General features: G+C 34.1%; 1 protein-coding gene across 3 annotated transcripts in view; it reads left to right on the forward strand.

Annotated features, from left to right (window-relative positions):
• The first annotated feature begins 3,446 nt into the window (after positions 1-3,446).
• The window catches only part of LOC123536128 (sodium- and chloride-dependent glycine transporter 1-like), an 89,866-nt gene continuing 78,207 nt past the window's right edge, over positions 3,447-15,105 (forward strand). Inside the window, exon 1 of one of the 3 annotated variants that reach the window (XM_045318960.2) lies at positions 3,447-3,585. In XM_045318960.2, coding sequence (XP_045174895.1) covers positions 3,541-3,585 — 45 coding nt within the window. In that variant the 5' untranslated portion in view covers positions 3,447-3,540. Of the gene's footprint in view, positions 3,586-13,462; positions 14,114-15,105 lie in introns of those variants that run through there. The other 2 variants (XM_045318962.2, XM_045318959.2) reach the window with 2 other exon arrangements.

A 15,105-nucleotide genomic window follows, 5' to 3' on the forward strand; every position in this document is an offset into this window, starting at 1 on the left:
CCTGGAGTACTCCGCATGTAACCGGTTGCGAGTCCGACTAAATTTCATTAACATGGACAATCTGAGTGTGATCGGACAAATACGAGCTGATCCATTCTCAGTGCTGAAAAAAAAATCAAAAGAAAAGGTGGGGGTGGGGTCAAGTTTAATGCAAGAAAAATATTTTCAGTCAAACATACAAACTACAGAATCAGTTTACAATGAGAGCCTAAATTGTAGTGGTAGTGTATGATCTAAGTAGCCATGAAAAAATCTGTCATATTATTTCTCCCCCCACCAAAGGTGAAGGGGATATTAGAAATGCTCTCCGTCCGTCCGTCCGTACGTGCGTCCGCAACGATCTTTGTCCGGAGCATAACTCCAAAAATACTTGAGGGATTTTCTTCAAACTTCATACACTGATAGAACACATTGGGAGGAAGTGCAGTGTGCAAGAACAATAACTCTAACTTGCCTATTTTTTAAGTTATTCCCCTTTATCTTATTTTCTTAAAAAAATTTGTCCGGAGCATAACTCCAAAAGTACTTGAGGGATTTTCTTCAAACTTCATACACTGATAGAACACATTGGGAGGAAGTGCAGTGTGCAAGAACAATAACTCTACCTTGCCTATTTTTTGAGTTATTCCCCTTTATCATATTTTCTTAAAACATTTTGTCCGGAGCATAACCCCAAAAGTACTGGAGGGATTTTCTTCAAACTTCATACACTGATAGAACACATTGGGAGGAAGTGCAGTGTGCAAGAACAATAACTCTACCTTGCCTATTTTTTGAGTTATTCCCCTTTATCAAATTTTCTTAAAAAAATTGTCCGGAGCATATCTTCTTCATGCATGGAGGGATTTTGATATATCTTGGCACAAATGTTTACCACCACGAGGCGGAGTGTCGTACGCAAGAACCAGGTCCCTAGGTCTAAGGTCAAGGTCACACTTAGAGGTCAAAGGATACAAAAATAAAAACCTTGTCCGGAGCATTTCTTCTTCATGCATTGAGGGATTTTGATATAACTTGGCACAAATGTTCACCACCACGAGACGGAGTGTCATGCGCAAGATCCAGGTCACTAGGCCTAAGGTCAAGGTCACACTTAGAGGCCAAAGGTCAGATACAAGAATGACTTTGTCCGAAGCATTTCTTCTTCATGCATGGAGGGATTTTGATGTAACTTGGCACAATTATACACCATCATGAGACGAAGTGTCATGCGCAGTTCCCTTCTTTAGAATTACTTCCCTTTGTTGTTACTTTAAATAGCTTTTATTGTAACTTTTTCATTACTAGTCGTAGGGAAAAAGCGAGACCACTTTTCTGTAGTACAACAAACATGCTAAATCCAATTTTGAGGTGTATTTTGACCAGTCTCTTCCTGATAAAGATTTTTGTGTGACTTGCAATTTTTTTTTTTTTTTTTTTTTTTTTTTTTTTTTTAAAGATTAACTTCCCTTAGTTGTTACTATAAATAACTTATATTGTAACATTTTTATAATTGACCCTAGGGAAAAAAACAAGACCACTTTTCTGTGGTACAGCATAGATGTTACTCTCCAGTTTTAGGTGTATTTTATTAATTTTATTATATATAAGGTATCTCTACCTAGTAAGGAGTTTTTTGTGGACTTTAAAAAACAAAAGACTTACAATAATTACTAAACAACCACAAAATTAACATTCCATTTGCAAATACAGCTGCTAAAGTAAAGAAATTTGCTTTGACGGGCATATATTGTGACATTCTGGCACTCTTGTTCCCTGTTAGCTTTCCATTCCTTCTTTTTACAGTAGCCATATAGAAAACATCATAGCTATACTCTTCATGAAACTTAATAAAATTTAGCAGTAAACCACCTCACTACTGACTTATTCTTTCTTCCACATCTTAAAACCCCTGATGCGGACCACATCCTTCAATTATGATATGCCCGGTGGGGGGATTAGCCATGTCTGACATGGCTCTTGTTTCATTATGAAAATGCTACCTACATGTCAAGCATAGATCTGTCATGTGATTTCAGCAATAAAAGGTGCGAAGAAAATAAGGAAAATAGCTCTGCAGAGCAAAAAACTGAGGACTGTTTGAATCCGCCATTATGCTACCATTTTTTTTCGTGCCATTTTCCTATTTAGTGTCTGTATGCCTGTAAGATACTGTAAATGCAGTAACAAGGTTAACTTGGTAAAGTATATAATATATTGTTAAACCACCTGCCAGTTACGCATAAAGGAAACAATTTTCATTCAGAAAGTTTATTCATTGCAACAGTTGGTTCTCGGCTTGATTGCAATTGCAACAACTTGCACAGAAAATCAAGGTAAAAAGCCAGAGAATTTGACGAATTGCACACACATTAAATACTTTCATTATGTTCTAAAAGGCTGTGACATAAATGTAAATTTGCCTGTAGCTTATGGCACGTAAACGAGATATACTAGGCGTTGCCAAGCGAGTCGCCAATTTAAGATCACATGGTTTTACCTTATTACCTTACATTTACTTGGAAGTAGGGATGATTGAGAATATTCCTGCGCGGAGGTTGCTTCGAGAAGGGCCGGGAAAATATTATTACTGACCAATCAAAATGGAGCATAAAAATAAAGGACTGATTACACCAAATAGAAGGTGACTATTCAGTATTACATGTGAAGAAGTCCAAAATGTAGTTCCATGCTGTTGATGAAATCTGGTATAATGCATCATATGAGGATATGACAGTTATATTTTTTACTTAGTTTTATTGTTGATCCAAACCATTTTCATTGTGAACTTCCAGGTTTTAGTTTTATTCATTGTGAAAATATCTACATAGGCATAATTGCTAAATGGCAATTTTTATGGGAGCATTTTCAGAGGGTGATGTTTTTCAGAACAGATTATTTTTCTTATATGCAACATAACGTCTCATTTTTCTCTATTTTTGGTAAGAAGACATGTTATACTAAATGACTTTATATGGTTTTCATAGCATTCAAATGCTCTAAACATAACATTACCTTAGTCCGAGGAATGCGTTTTCTTTATTAGCATTAAATTTCCCTATACTTAACTGGTGGTCTCTATTGTAACCTAATGCCGGAACTTCACTGGTTATGACGTCAACATCGTGTAATAACGTCATAACGGGCGATGACGTTTTCAGATCGATTATCAAATATTAAGTTTTTTCGCGACGAAACTGAGTAAAATATAACTTCAAACATCCCGGTCGGTCAATCAACCTGTTATTGTGCCCGATTCCAGTTATTGTATCTGGTTCTGGTTATTGCCCTGATTACAGGATTCTGTCCCCTGCAATTTTGTTACTATTTATAGAAAGGTACACATAGATTTAACTACCTCTCATTAAAAGCTGCTGACTTGTGAATTCTTAAAATCACATGTAAACGTTATAGCTATTCTCTTACTTGAACATTTATTTATAAGTTTTAATTGGTGTTGTACACATTGCCAAGGACGAACTCAACCTAATAGCGCGCGCACTCTACGGTAGACGTCTGTTTGTAAACAGAGAAGACCATATTTGGGTAACTGTTCAAGAAATGGGAGACACTAAAGATGACCACGCTCAGAAGGTGGATCTCTTGGTAAGTGTATATTTATTTCTTGAAATGTGCTTGGCTTACATTCGCATGTTTACTGTAGTCGAGGAATATATGTAACGGGAAGGAAAACAATAATAGCGGCCATGACTGTGCCATGCGGTTTGATTGCCTCGTCGAATAAATTTTCCTCGAAATGATTTCGTGAGTAGTAAAGAGTAATTAGTTAATATATTTTGTAAATGGTATTTGATGTAACAAAGAATTCATTGACAAGTCGCCTAAATGCCATTGTTTACATTCACAATGCCCTAGAATTCGCCCAGTTGCGTCATCTCCTAGGTCACGGCGCGTTCGATTGGTACAACCCTAGTAACCACAGATCTATTGTCCGATTTTCACACTTATTCTATATAAAATTAACGTATTTCCAATGGCTTTAGCACACATCAGGACCATTTTAAATGTCTGTAACTTACATTTTCTTGAAGAATATTGTCAGTGCTGAATTAAAATTAAAAAAAATGAGGGTCATGTTTGATGCAAGAAAAATATCCCCACACAACCTATTTTCAAACACAACCTATTTTCAACCGCCTAGGACTTTGTATGATAAAAATCTTTACAAGCCAAATTTATCAGTTGTGATTGTTTCACTGTTTACAGCAGAGACAGAACATGTTAGGAACCTATTTGCCTTCAGTTTTGGTACTTAGAAAATTATATAAATTCCATTTATGTAGCAGTACTGGTTGGGAACCATTTTCCGGACACATTTTCATATTTCGGCTCCATTAATTCTTAAAAAAATATTTGACATAAATGAAGTCCACACTGCACAAACTTCAGCCCCTTCTGCATCCGATGTTGTAATCAGCATCGCGTTGTGACGTAAAATATGGGTTCCGTGGGGCCCCAAATGGGGTCACTAAAATAAGGTATTTTTCCCGTCAGGTAAACCAATTTCCGGACAAATATTTTGACGGTGTTTTGTTGTTAATTTGATATCAAAATAAGTAATTAAACTATTTCTACACATTTTTTAATCATTCATCTCTTCAAAATTGCACTTGAAACATAACCCGACGTTCAATAGCAGCTACGAAAGCAAACCGAGGTTGACTATAAAAAACTCGAATTTCGTCTAACACGAATCCTTGATAATTCCAATAGAAATAGAATAAAATTAGTGCAAAAATCGACAGCCCTGCATTTTACGTAACATTTAGCGTGAAATTAAAAGTAGAACAAGTTATCAGCAGACAATCATTATGTAGTTTGATTATTTCTTCCACACTTGATATCTCGGCATGTGTGAACTACTGCGCATGCGCAATGCTATCTTCATGCCCCGTTAAGACAGAAAGTTGTTTCGTAAACGCAGGTGAGTTATCATCAAAAACCCAAACATTATACAGCCTTATAAAATAATGGTTTGTTGTAGACATGAAGAACAAACATCTAAATGTTCTAGATAAAACAATAACATGAATAACAACGAAATAAAGCGGATATTGCATGTGTCCGGAAACTGGTCCTGTCCGGAAAATGGTTCCTAACCAGTACTATGTTCCATGAGGTTTTTCTTATTACTAAAAAACCTACATCTTTCCTTGTCTACTACCTATTCTTGCTTAAGCCAATATCAGTATTTATATATCTTTTGCACTAAATGTTTATTGCTTAACACATGCTTACTGCCAGAATTGTGAAGCATATTATTATTAAATTATTTTGACAATGCAATCATGATGCCTGTCCTTGCAACATTTTTTTTTCATTTTCTAAGCAATTTGAAATATTTGGGAGTGTCAAAAGCTTAGCAATTATATAATACATTGCCATATGTGACAGCTATCAATGTAGCAGATGTGACACCCTTGTTCTCTTGAGTAATTGAGCACATGATATAGTTCTTTAGATAATGCACTAACTTCTGGCTGCCATTTACTTTACCCTACCCCCTGTAATTTAGATGCCAATTTAGGCAAGTGTACCTACAGTATATTGATCTGCCATGTTGGTTTTAGTGTTTCTTGCCAGACTTGAATTTTGGGTGTATTATGTTTGCCATGTTGTAATGAAACTACAGTAAAAGTTTAGTGCTGTTTCATTTTGCTGGAAGGAAAATACTACCTGTGGTCGAATTTAGGTTGTAAATTTTCAGCATGACTTCCTACTGATGGCTTTCAAAATCATCCTGCCAGGGATTCGATCAGTTAGAAACTTGAAACTTAAATGCTATGCTTTTATAGCACTTATGCTGATAGAAAGTGTTAGACAATAAACCAAAGATTTGGACTTGCATTTGTACAAAACTGCACAGAAAACTTGTTAAGCGGTTGAAAACTGGTTGTGCCGGGATATATTCAGTCAAATAATGAGTCCCCAAATTGTAGTGGTGGTATATGATCTAAGTTTCCATGACTAATACTGTCATGTTATTATCATGAAAATGCTACTGGTACTGATGATAAACCCGGACAGATGATAAAGTTGACCACCTTTGAATTATTCGATTGCAATCGGTTATTTATATAATTGAAAACACTCTCTAATAGCAACCACTTGCAACACTAAAACAAAATTGGTAAATATTCTGTATAAATAAATGACTTGCATTTATTCTGTATAGCAAAATATTTATCCAAAAGTACTGAGGAAGAGGTTGTTTTTTTACGCATGCTCACTGTGAACATTATAATTAAAGGTCTGACATTGGGTCATTTTTCATGATTTGATCCGAAATGACTATTTGTTGCAGCATTTTTGGGAAAGTTTCAATATGATACTATGAGGAAAATTTTGTAAATGACAAAGTGGTTGAATTTATCATCAGTCAACATTCGTACAGTCCCAATTTTACAAACGCCTTTCAGGGCCTCACTTCATGTGAGTTTGCTTACTAAATATAAATTTGAATTATGTAAAGTTTTAAGCAAATCATGAAATGTTAAGCTTTATTTTGATACCAACCATTGATAACAATAGCAGAAATAAAAAAGTTACAGGTAAAAAAACTCATTTTCTGTCCGGGTTTATCATCAGTACCTGGTACCTACATGTCAAGCATAGATCTGTCATTTGATTTCAGCAAAAGAAAAATGCAAAGAAAATAAGGAAAACAGCTCTACAGAGCAAAAAAAACTGAGGACTATTAAAATAATTTGAATCCGCCATTATGTGAGTCAAAGTGACTACCATTTTTTTTCGTGCTATTTTTAGCTCGACTTTTCGAAGTGGAGATATTGCGTCCCCGTTGGTTAAAGTTTTTGATCAAGTCAAATATCACTGTTACAATCAAAGCTTTTGACTTGAAACTTAAAACAGTTAATTCAAAGTCTGCACCAGGAGAAACAGTCCCCATAACTCTGATTTGAATTTTGACAGTTATGCCCCTTTTTAACTTAGAATTTTGGTTAAAGTTTTTCATTAAGTCAAATATCTCTGTTACTATCAAAGCTTTTGACTTGAAACTTTTTGTAGATGTTATTTCCACTTAAAGATCCATTTTGCTGATCTATTTTTAGATTAATGGTCATTCATTTTTAAGTTACCTAATATGATATAATTATTGCATCATGAAAGGAAGGTAATAAAATTATGAAAAAATATTAAAGAGTTAGTATTTTGTTAACCATAATCTAGATAATCAGATTGTGAATCAAATTACCTCTTAGGGGTATTGTTCTGTGAGTGAAGTTGTGCAACTGTGGTTTTGTTAGGGATTTTACTCAGCAAGACCAGAGTGATCGCCCATGACTTAGTCAAAAATATGCATAAAGGGCTGAATAATATAAAAAAAAGTCACTCTTTCAGTTCCTTTCGTCTTGTGTTTCTTGATGATGTTTTGCAGTATCTATACCTTTCTCTTATAATGACTCGCCTGCATCCGAAGATAATATGAAAGTAAAAACTTAATCTTGCATGGTCAGCAAGTAGCATTTGACTATACAGTAATAGGAAGTGGGGGCACATACCTAGTTCACAAAGAAAAATAGCTGTAAATTGTATTAGGTTTGCTAACTATACATATATTTAAAACTTTTGTGATGATTGCTGGAACATCACTTTGATTTGTTAATTATTTCATAATACAATTGACTGTAAATCTTGTATTAATAGCTCTGGGCAAGAGCAATAAATATTGCAATAATGGCTATCAGAATTTTTTTTAGATGTGATAAATATTAAAGACATTGCCCTTCAGATCATATGACGACAAAAAAAGGAAAACATTTGGTATATATCAGAAAATTATTGCAATATTTCTTAAGAAAGCTATAAAACTATTACATGTTATGGAAACACATAAGAATTAGTTGTTTTTACAAATTTTTCCATTTAAAATTATAAAATTTGTAATGGGTGAACTGCCTCAGTTATAAAGCTTTAGTTTCTAGACCATTAAGTATACGTATTCCTCGGTAGTGTATTGGTCAAAAACGCAGGAAAATGTTTACTGCTTACACGGCCCGGGTTAGATTCTTGATTTGGCATCTTTGAAGACTGCTTAGAAACAAAATTTCATCTTCTAATGTTCATAATAATTATGATAAAACGAAAATTTTAAAGAAAGATAATTTTTAGCGAAAATCTGAAGGTCAGTGCCTTAAAGTGCACTTCATTATTTTTGTTAATGACACTTTTCAGTACAAAGTCTGGTATGTTTTGTATAATAAATCCAGGTATTTAAACAAAAGATAGAAAGTTCTACAGAACAACAAACACATTATAGTCTTCCAAGAGGTGTTCAGAAACATCCTGGCATTCCAGTGTTTTCATAAAATTTTGTTCCAGTCATTTGATGTTCTGTGATTTTATTTTCTAGTTAATTATTGTATGTATTTGGGAGTCATAATTCATGATTGTTTGTGCTTTTAAGAGGTATTTTACTTTTTGACTGCAAAGTCTAAAAAGAACCACAACAAAAAGTCTGACATTCATAACTGCTGTAAAAATGCATTTCTGATGCGCTACATACGTAAAATGTCATAATCCCTTGAAGAGCCTTGTACAATGCACCTGCAAACTTGGCGTTCTGACCAAGAACAGTTCGCTGACGTCAAATATTTGTTTCTTGTGGGAATAAAACACTGACATTATCTAAAGAATGTTTTTGCTTAGGTAAACTTGTAAGTCAGAGAGTCGCAAAAGCAAGGTCTGGAAAGGTTCAAATCTCTAAATGAGTCTCCCCGCTTCTTCTTTTTATTAGACCCTTCATTTGTGAGTAATGTTTCTATAAAAGACTAGTTCATTATTTTAGTGTAAAAGAATATTATTTATTATTTGTTTCAAATTTAAATGCGGCCTTAAATAATCGTGTTTAAAGGCACTGACCTCCAGATTTTGGCTAGAAAAGATCTTTCTTTAAAATTAAAGTTTGATCATATTATAAACATTAGAATATGAGTTTTTGTTTCTAAGCTGTCTTAAAAATGCCAAATCAAGAAGCCCGAGTCGGGAATCGAACCCAGACAGCCCCTCAATAAAAACTTTCTTGCTGTCTTTACCAATACAGCACAGAATAATAATTATGTATTTAGTGATCGTTTTCATTTTTAGAGTTAAAATTACTAAAAACAACTAATTCTTGTGTGTTTCCATAACACATAGTCTGTCAGTAATTAAGTTTCACAGCTTTCTTAAGAAACATAGCATTAATTTCCTGATACTTAATTTTTGTTGTACAACTGGAGGCCAGTGCTGCTCCAAACCTTTTGTTCAGAAGTTTCATTATCTGGTTTCTTGAATTGGAACCTATTATTTTGTCTTGTTTTATACTAAACACAATTGTTCTCTTTACATATACAAGGTCAAGGTCAGGTTAGTGAGTTGGTGCCATCATTGTCTGCTTTAGACATTTGAACTAACTAGTGTGGAAAGTTTATATCATTGACACTTCTGTCAGAAATGAAAATGGTATGTGCCATGTGCAGTTGCTTCCATTGACCTAACAGAATTTTGATAAACTAAGTTGTATGTGTTTTTTTTTTCCAGTTAATATAGGACAAACACTGCCTTTAAGTTTAAGGCCATATTTTGGAACAAGCTGTTTTGAAAAAGTATTTGTTTGGCAATTTTGAGGAGAACATTTAGGGGCCATATTTTAGAACAATTTTTTTTCCAAAATATTAACTGCTGTCAGATTGCAGTGAAAAGATATTTTCGCTATATAGTACAAACTTACAAAAATTGTATAATTTGCAGTAATTTGATTTGGTAGTTGAACATTTTTTAGAAGTGTACCGGTATGTTTGAAAAGATATAGTTACTTTAGATTTTCTTTGATAAATGCATTTTCAAATTTTGTGTGGGAAATGGAGAGCTTTGGTTTATTTTATTCACAATCCGTGCATGACCAAGAAGTAGATTTATGAATTGAATTCCGATGTTAATTTCTTTTTGATGTATGAATGACACGTAGTATACCACATGCCACATGTATATTGACAAATTTTTATGAATGAAAGGGAAATTTGTCATATGAATTGAACATCTGACATGTAATTTATAAGATTTAGGAGTCTGACTGTGGTATGAAATAAGTTGTGGCTCCATTCTTTATGCCATCTCAATGTGCTGACAATAAAGTAATTTTCTTTACGTAGATATATAATATATATGTATGGTTTGCCTAGGGAAAACTTGATTAAGGTACATAAAAAAAGAAACAGACTTGTTATTTTAGTATAATGAAGTCCAGCAGTAATGTGATAAGGGTGATATACATGGGTGTAGCAGAATGAGTATTATATCTAACCTAAAGCCCTCTACAGACGGTATGTTTTTGTTGTACAACACCAATTAAATTTAAGATGTACAGCCAAATATTATCGTGTGTACGATGCTATTCCTTGATTTCGTAAATCTTAAGTCTTGACTTACAGATTAGGACATGTTCTATTTCGTAAGTTTTGCCTTACGTACCACCCACGTTGACAAGCAACAACTTGGTAAATAATTAGTTGATAAGAGGCAAGTGAATGAAATTCCAGAAACAATTGTCCAAAAAATAAACACAAATCTGAACATAAAATGGCTTCTAATGCATAATAGAAAAAGGATGACACTGAAAAGTTAATTTGAGCCGCACCATGAGAAAATCAACATAGTGCGCTTCCGACCAGCATCCGCGCAGTCTGGTCCATACTGTTCGCTAATGGTTTCTCTAATTGCAATAGACTTTGAAATCAAACATCACTGATCCTGACCAGACTGAGTGATGCAAAGGCTGGTCTGCATCCATGCTGGTCGCAAAACCACTTTGTTGGTTTTCTCATGGCGTGGCTTATTAATGTCATGCGTAATCAAATTCATGGGACATAAAAAGGTGAATATCGTTTTTATTATTAATGGTTACATTCTTTTCAGTACCTGATGCACTATATATTATATAGGTAAATCTCGGTGATTTATATTAGAATGGAATACTGTCTGTATGTGAAAAATGTACAATTTCAAAATTGTACATCTTTGAGATAATTAGTGTTGTACAACAAAAACCTACCGTCTGTAGAGGGCTTAAGCAACAATTACCACAATCCAGCTGAAAACAGAGTTCATACATTAGGAAACAAAATAGTTAATAAAATTCTTGAAACTAAATTATAGACCTATATTGTTCACAAACTGAGGTGCTTGAGATTGCTTTGTTATTTCTCGGAAGTAAGCTACTTTTAAAATACACTGTACTGTTTATGAAACTACAGTTTCAAGATCCTCCTTGAATTTGTTAAACAGTCTGCTGAATGTTCAACCTGATTTTCATAAACCTTTGTCAGATTATTTGCCTCTCTGAAGTCTAGGTCAAGTTCAAAAGTCTGTTACCTGAGGTCAAAAGCAAGTTAAAACCATAGAAAAATCGTGTTATTACTCTAAAGGACACCTTTGTCATTGATCATCATTTATAAATGTGTGTCATATAATAGAGAACATTTATAACATTCTAGATGCAACATTTCTACTTTAACTTGTCTTGATGAAATGTAGGTAAAATTTAAAAGTAGGTTACCTGACGTCTTAAAACTAGGTCAAGGTCAGATTGTAGAAAAACCTTATTAACACTTGATCATCATAAATCTTTGTCAGTATATTAAAGCCCCTTTAGAATACAGCCAATGAAAATGGGTTACCTGCGTCTTAAAACTAGGTACGAGGTCAGTTTCAGAAAAACCTTTTAACACTGAGCACTAATTTTTGTCAGTATATATGTTTTAAAATACAGGCCACATCCAAACTGGATTACCTGCGGTCTTAAACTAGGGTACGAGGTCAGGTCTCAGAAAAACCTTGTTAACACTAGAGGCCACTTAATTTATTTGATCATCATATATTTTGCCAGAATAGTCTCTGTGAAATATAGGTCAAGTTAAAAAGACTGTTACCTGAGGTCAGAAATTACATCGCTAGGTAAAATAATAGAAAAACTATATTGACCCCAAATGGCCAAATGGGTAAATAACTAGGTCACTAAGACCAATCATTAAAGAACTTTGCCAACGTTCTAGCTAATTTACATATAGCCTGGTCAGAATGTTTGTTTTAAGGACATTTAAGGCCAAACTTGACATGAGGTTTTCTGGGATGAGAACTGGATCAGGTGAGGGACAGAGGCCTTTCAGGGCTTTCTTATGAGTGGTGTAAATTGTCAATGTCATGTTGTATACAGCTGAAACTCTGACATGCAGTTTAATTGAAATTGTTAAGGAATAATGTTATACCCAGTAAAGCGACTTCACACCAGCTCTGATGTCTTGATCTGTTTGCCTAACAAAGGGCATGTAAATGCAGAAAAAGGTATTAAAGAACATTTATTGCTGAGTACTGTGTGATTTTACTGGCCCACATTCTCATATTTAATGGTTGTAGTTGGCTGTTCATTGGTCGATGTAATTTTTCCGAAAACCTAATCAGGGTATTTCGAAGTTATATAAGTATATAAAAGTTATTGTATTGAGACTTTTGAGTGTTATATTATGTAACCTGAAGTGTGCGAAACTGGTAGTTAACTGTCTGTAAAATTGTCTGCACATGATTTCCACATGATCTTAATGTGTTTAATTCGTGTAGGCATGATGGAGAAATAAGTAAAAATTCCATGTTAAAATACAGACAAACCTCAGCAAAGACTACCTGAAAATAGAGATAGTCTTGCTTTTAAATTCCAACTGTTTTCTTTCTGATTTTAGCATTTGCAGTGTATTTTAACTTGATAATGAGGGATCTTTGATAATAACTGATATACTGGTATTTTCTTATACGGTTAAAATTCGTAAAACAATATGATATTTCCAAACTAATATGCTTTTGTACAACAAATTTTCATTTCACATACACAAATGATGTAAAATATGTGCATTAAAAGGGAAAACAAATTACTTTAATTGAACTTCAAAATATTGCCTGCTCAATGTGATGGTTAATTCTAAACATACTGTATAAGTGCGCTACCAATTGACCAGTCTTGTTGTTGCTTTGTAAAATGATAAAAATAGACCTTGCTGTATTTATGGGATGTGTTTATGTCAGAATATTATACATTTTGTTGTCAAGAGAACCGTGTTTAATTGCAGACAAAAAAGTAGTAATATAATATGTTGTTGTTGTTTTTTGCGGTATAATTTATTATGTGTATTTGTCTGAGTAAAACATTGGTGTGTCATAGATTGATATGTCAAATGCTTAGATACTCACTCCTAACTGCCTTGGTCCACCCCTGCATATTGAATTATTTTGGAGGGTTAATATAAAATGAAGATTTAACTTGAAGTGTTCATACTTATCGAAGGTGTTCTATCTGGCTCGTAAGATAATTGATAAATTTGTTTTTCACAAGTGATAAAAGACCAGGATATTCATAAATAAATAATAAGGATTTGACTTTTTTTATTCTTAGAATATTAATACTAAGTAATGAAATGCGTGTCTCTCCAATATTTGTATTGTTCAGTTTGTAAATATTATTAATGCAGTATTTTTATCGTGATGTTTCATATGCTGCCGGCTCTTTTTCTCACTCTCTTATTGATCTTTTATTAGAATATATCCGGACTTATTTACAGGCAACATATGTTTCGCCAATATAAATATTCACTGTTTACATTTTTTTTTACATTTTCACTCAGAACAGTAAGGAGGTACTTGGTGATGATGCAATGTTTATATGGAACAAAATTTGGACTGTCTTCGTGCCAAAAAATATTTTTAAAAACCTTTTGATAACAAAATAATCCATCAAACAATACTACTTTATCGCAGGATTAATAACAAAACCTAGATTGAAAGATAAAGAGTGTTAATTCGGCTATAAAGGCATTTCGTTTGGCAGATATATATATATATATATATGTGTGTGTATGTTTACGAGCTTAACTTTGGTTGTACAAGATTGATAATATTTACAGAGATTTGTTTTTGATGATTTAAAATTTTAAAAAGTAGACAGGGACATTTTAAAAGTTTTAAATTTTTATTATTCTAAAACTGTTCTATGACAAGTTTGAAGGCTATGTCAGGGAAACTGAGAGATATGTCAGACTTTGATGGCGTAAAAACACACGACATAACAGATGTAAGTACATAATTCTGTTTATTTTCATCATTACACATGTGATGACACTAATATGTTGCAACATTTATGACTTGAACTTTTTTACATAATTTTCTATAGTGCCTTGTTACCTCAATAGGTAAAGTAGTTCTAGACAGCCCAAATATCTGTTCATAGAGTAGCAGACTGCTAGTCTTCCGGATGTCAAAATACATCAGTAGGTAGAGCAGCCAACTGCCATTGTTCAAATGTTCATATAAGAACTAATGTGAAAAATGCATTTTTATGCCCCCAAAGGGAGGCATATAGTTTTTGAACCGTCTGTCAGTCTGTCGATCTGTCGGTCTGTCCGCAATTTTCGTGTCCGGTCCATATCTTTGTCATCGATGGATGGATTTTCAAATAACTTGGCATGAATGTGTACCACAGTAAGACGATGTGCAGTGCGCAAGACCCAGGTCCGTAGCTCAAAGGTCAAGGTCACACTTAGACGTTAAAGGATAGTGCATTGATGGGCGTGTCCGGTCCATATCTTTGTCATCGATGGATGGATTTTCAAATAACTTGGCATGAATGTGTACCACAGTAAGACGACGTGCATTGCGCAAGACCCAGGTCCGTAGCTCAAAGGTCAAGGTCACACTTAGACGTTAAAGGATAGTGCATTGATGGGCGTGTCCGGTCCATATCTTTGACATCGATGGATGGATTTTTAAATAACTTGGCATGAATATGTACCACAGTAAGACGACGTGCAGTGCACAAGACCCAGGTCCGTAGCTCAAAGGTCAAGGTCACACTTAGACGTTAAAGATAGTGCATTGATGGTTTCCGGTCCATATCTTTGTCATCGATGGATGATTTTCAATAACTTGGCATCAATGTGTACCACAGTAGCGACGTGTCACACGCAAGACCCAGGTCCGTAGCTCAAAGGTCAGGTCACACATTAGACGTTAAAGATCATTTTCATGATAGTGCATTGATGGCATGTCCGTCCATATCTTTGTCAT

Source organism: Mercenaria mercenaria, chromosome 17, assembly GCF_021730395.1.
Source record: "Mercenaria mercenaria strain notata chromosome 17, MADL_Memer_1, whole genome shotgun sequence".
Taxonomy (NCBI): Eukaryota; Metazoa; Mollusca; class Bivalvia; order Venerida; family Veneridae; genus Mercenaria; species Mercenaria mercenaria.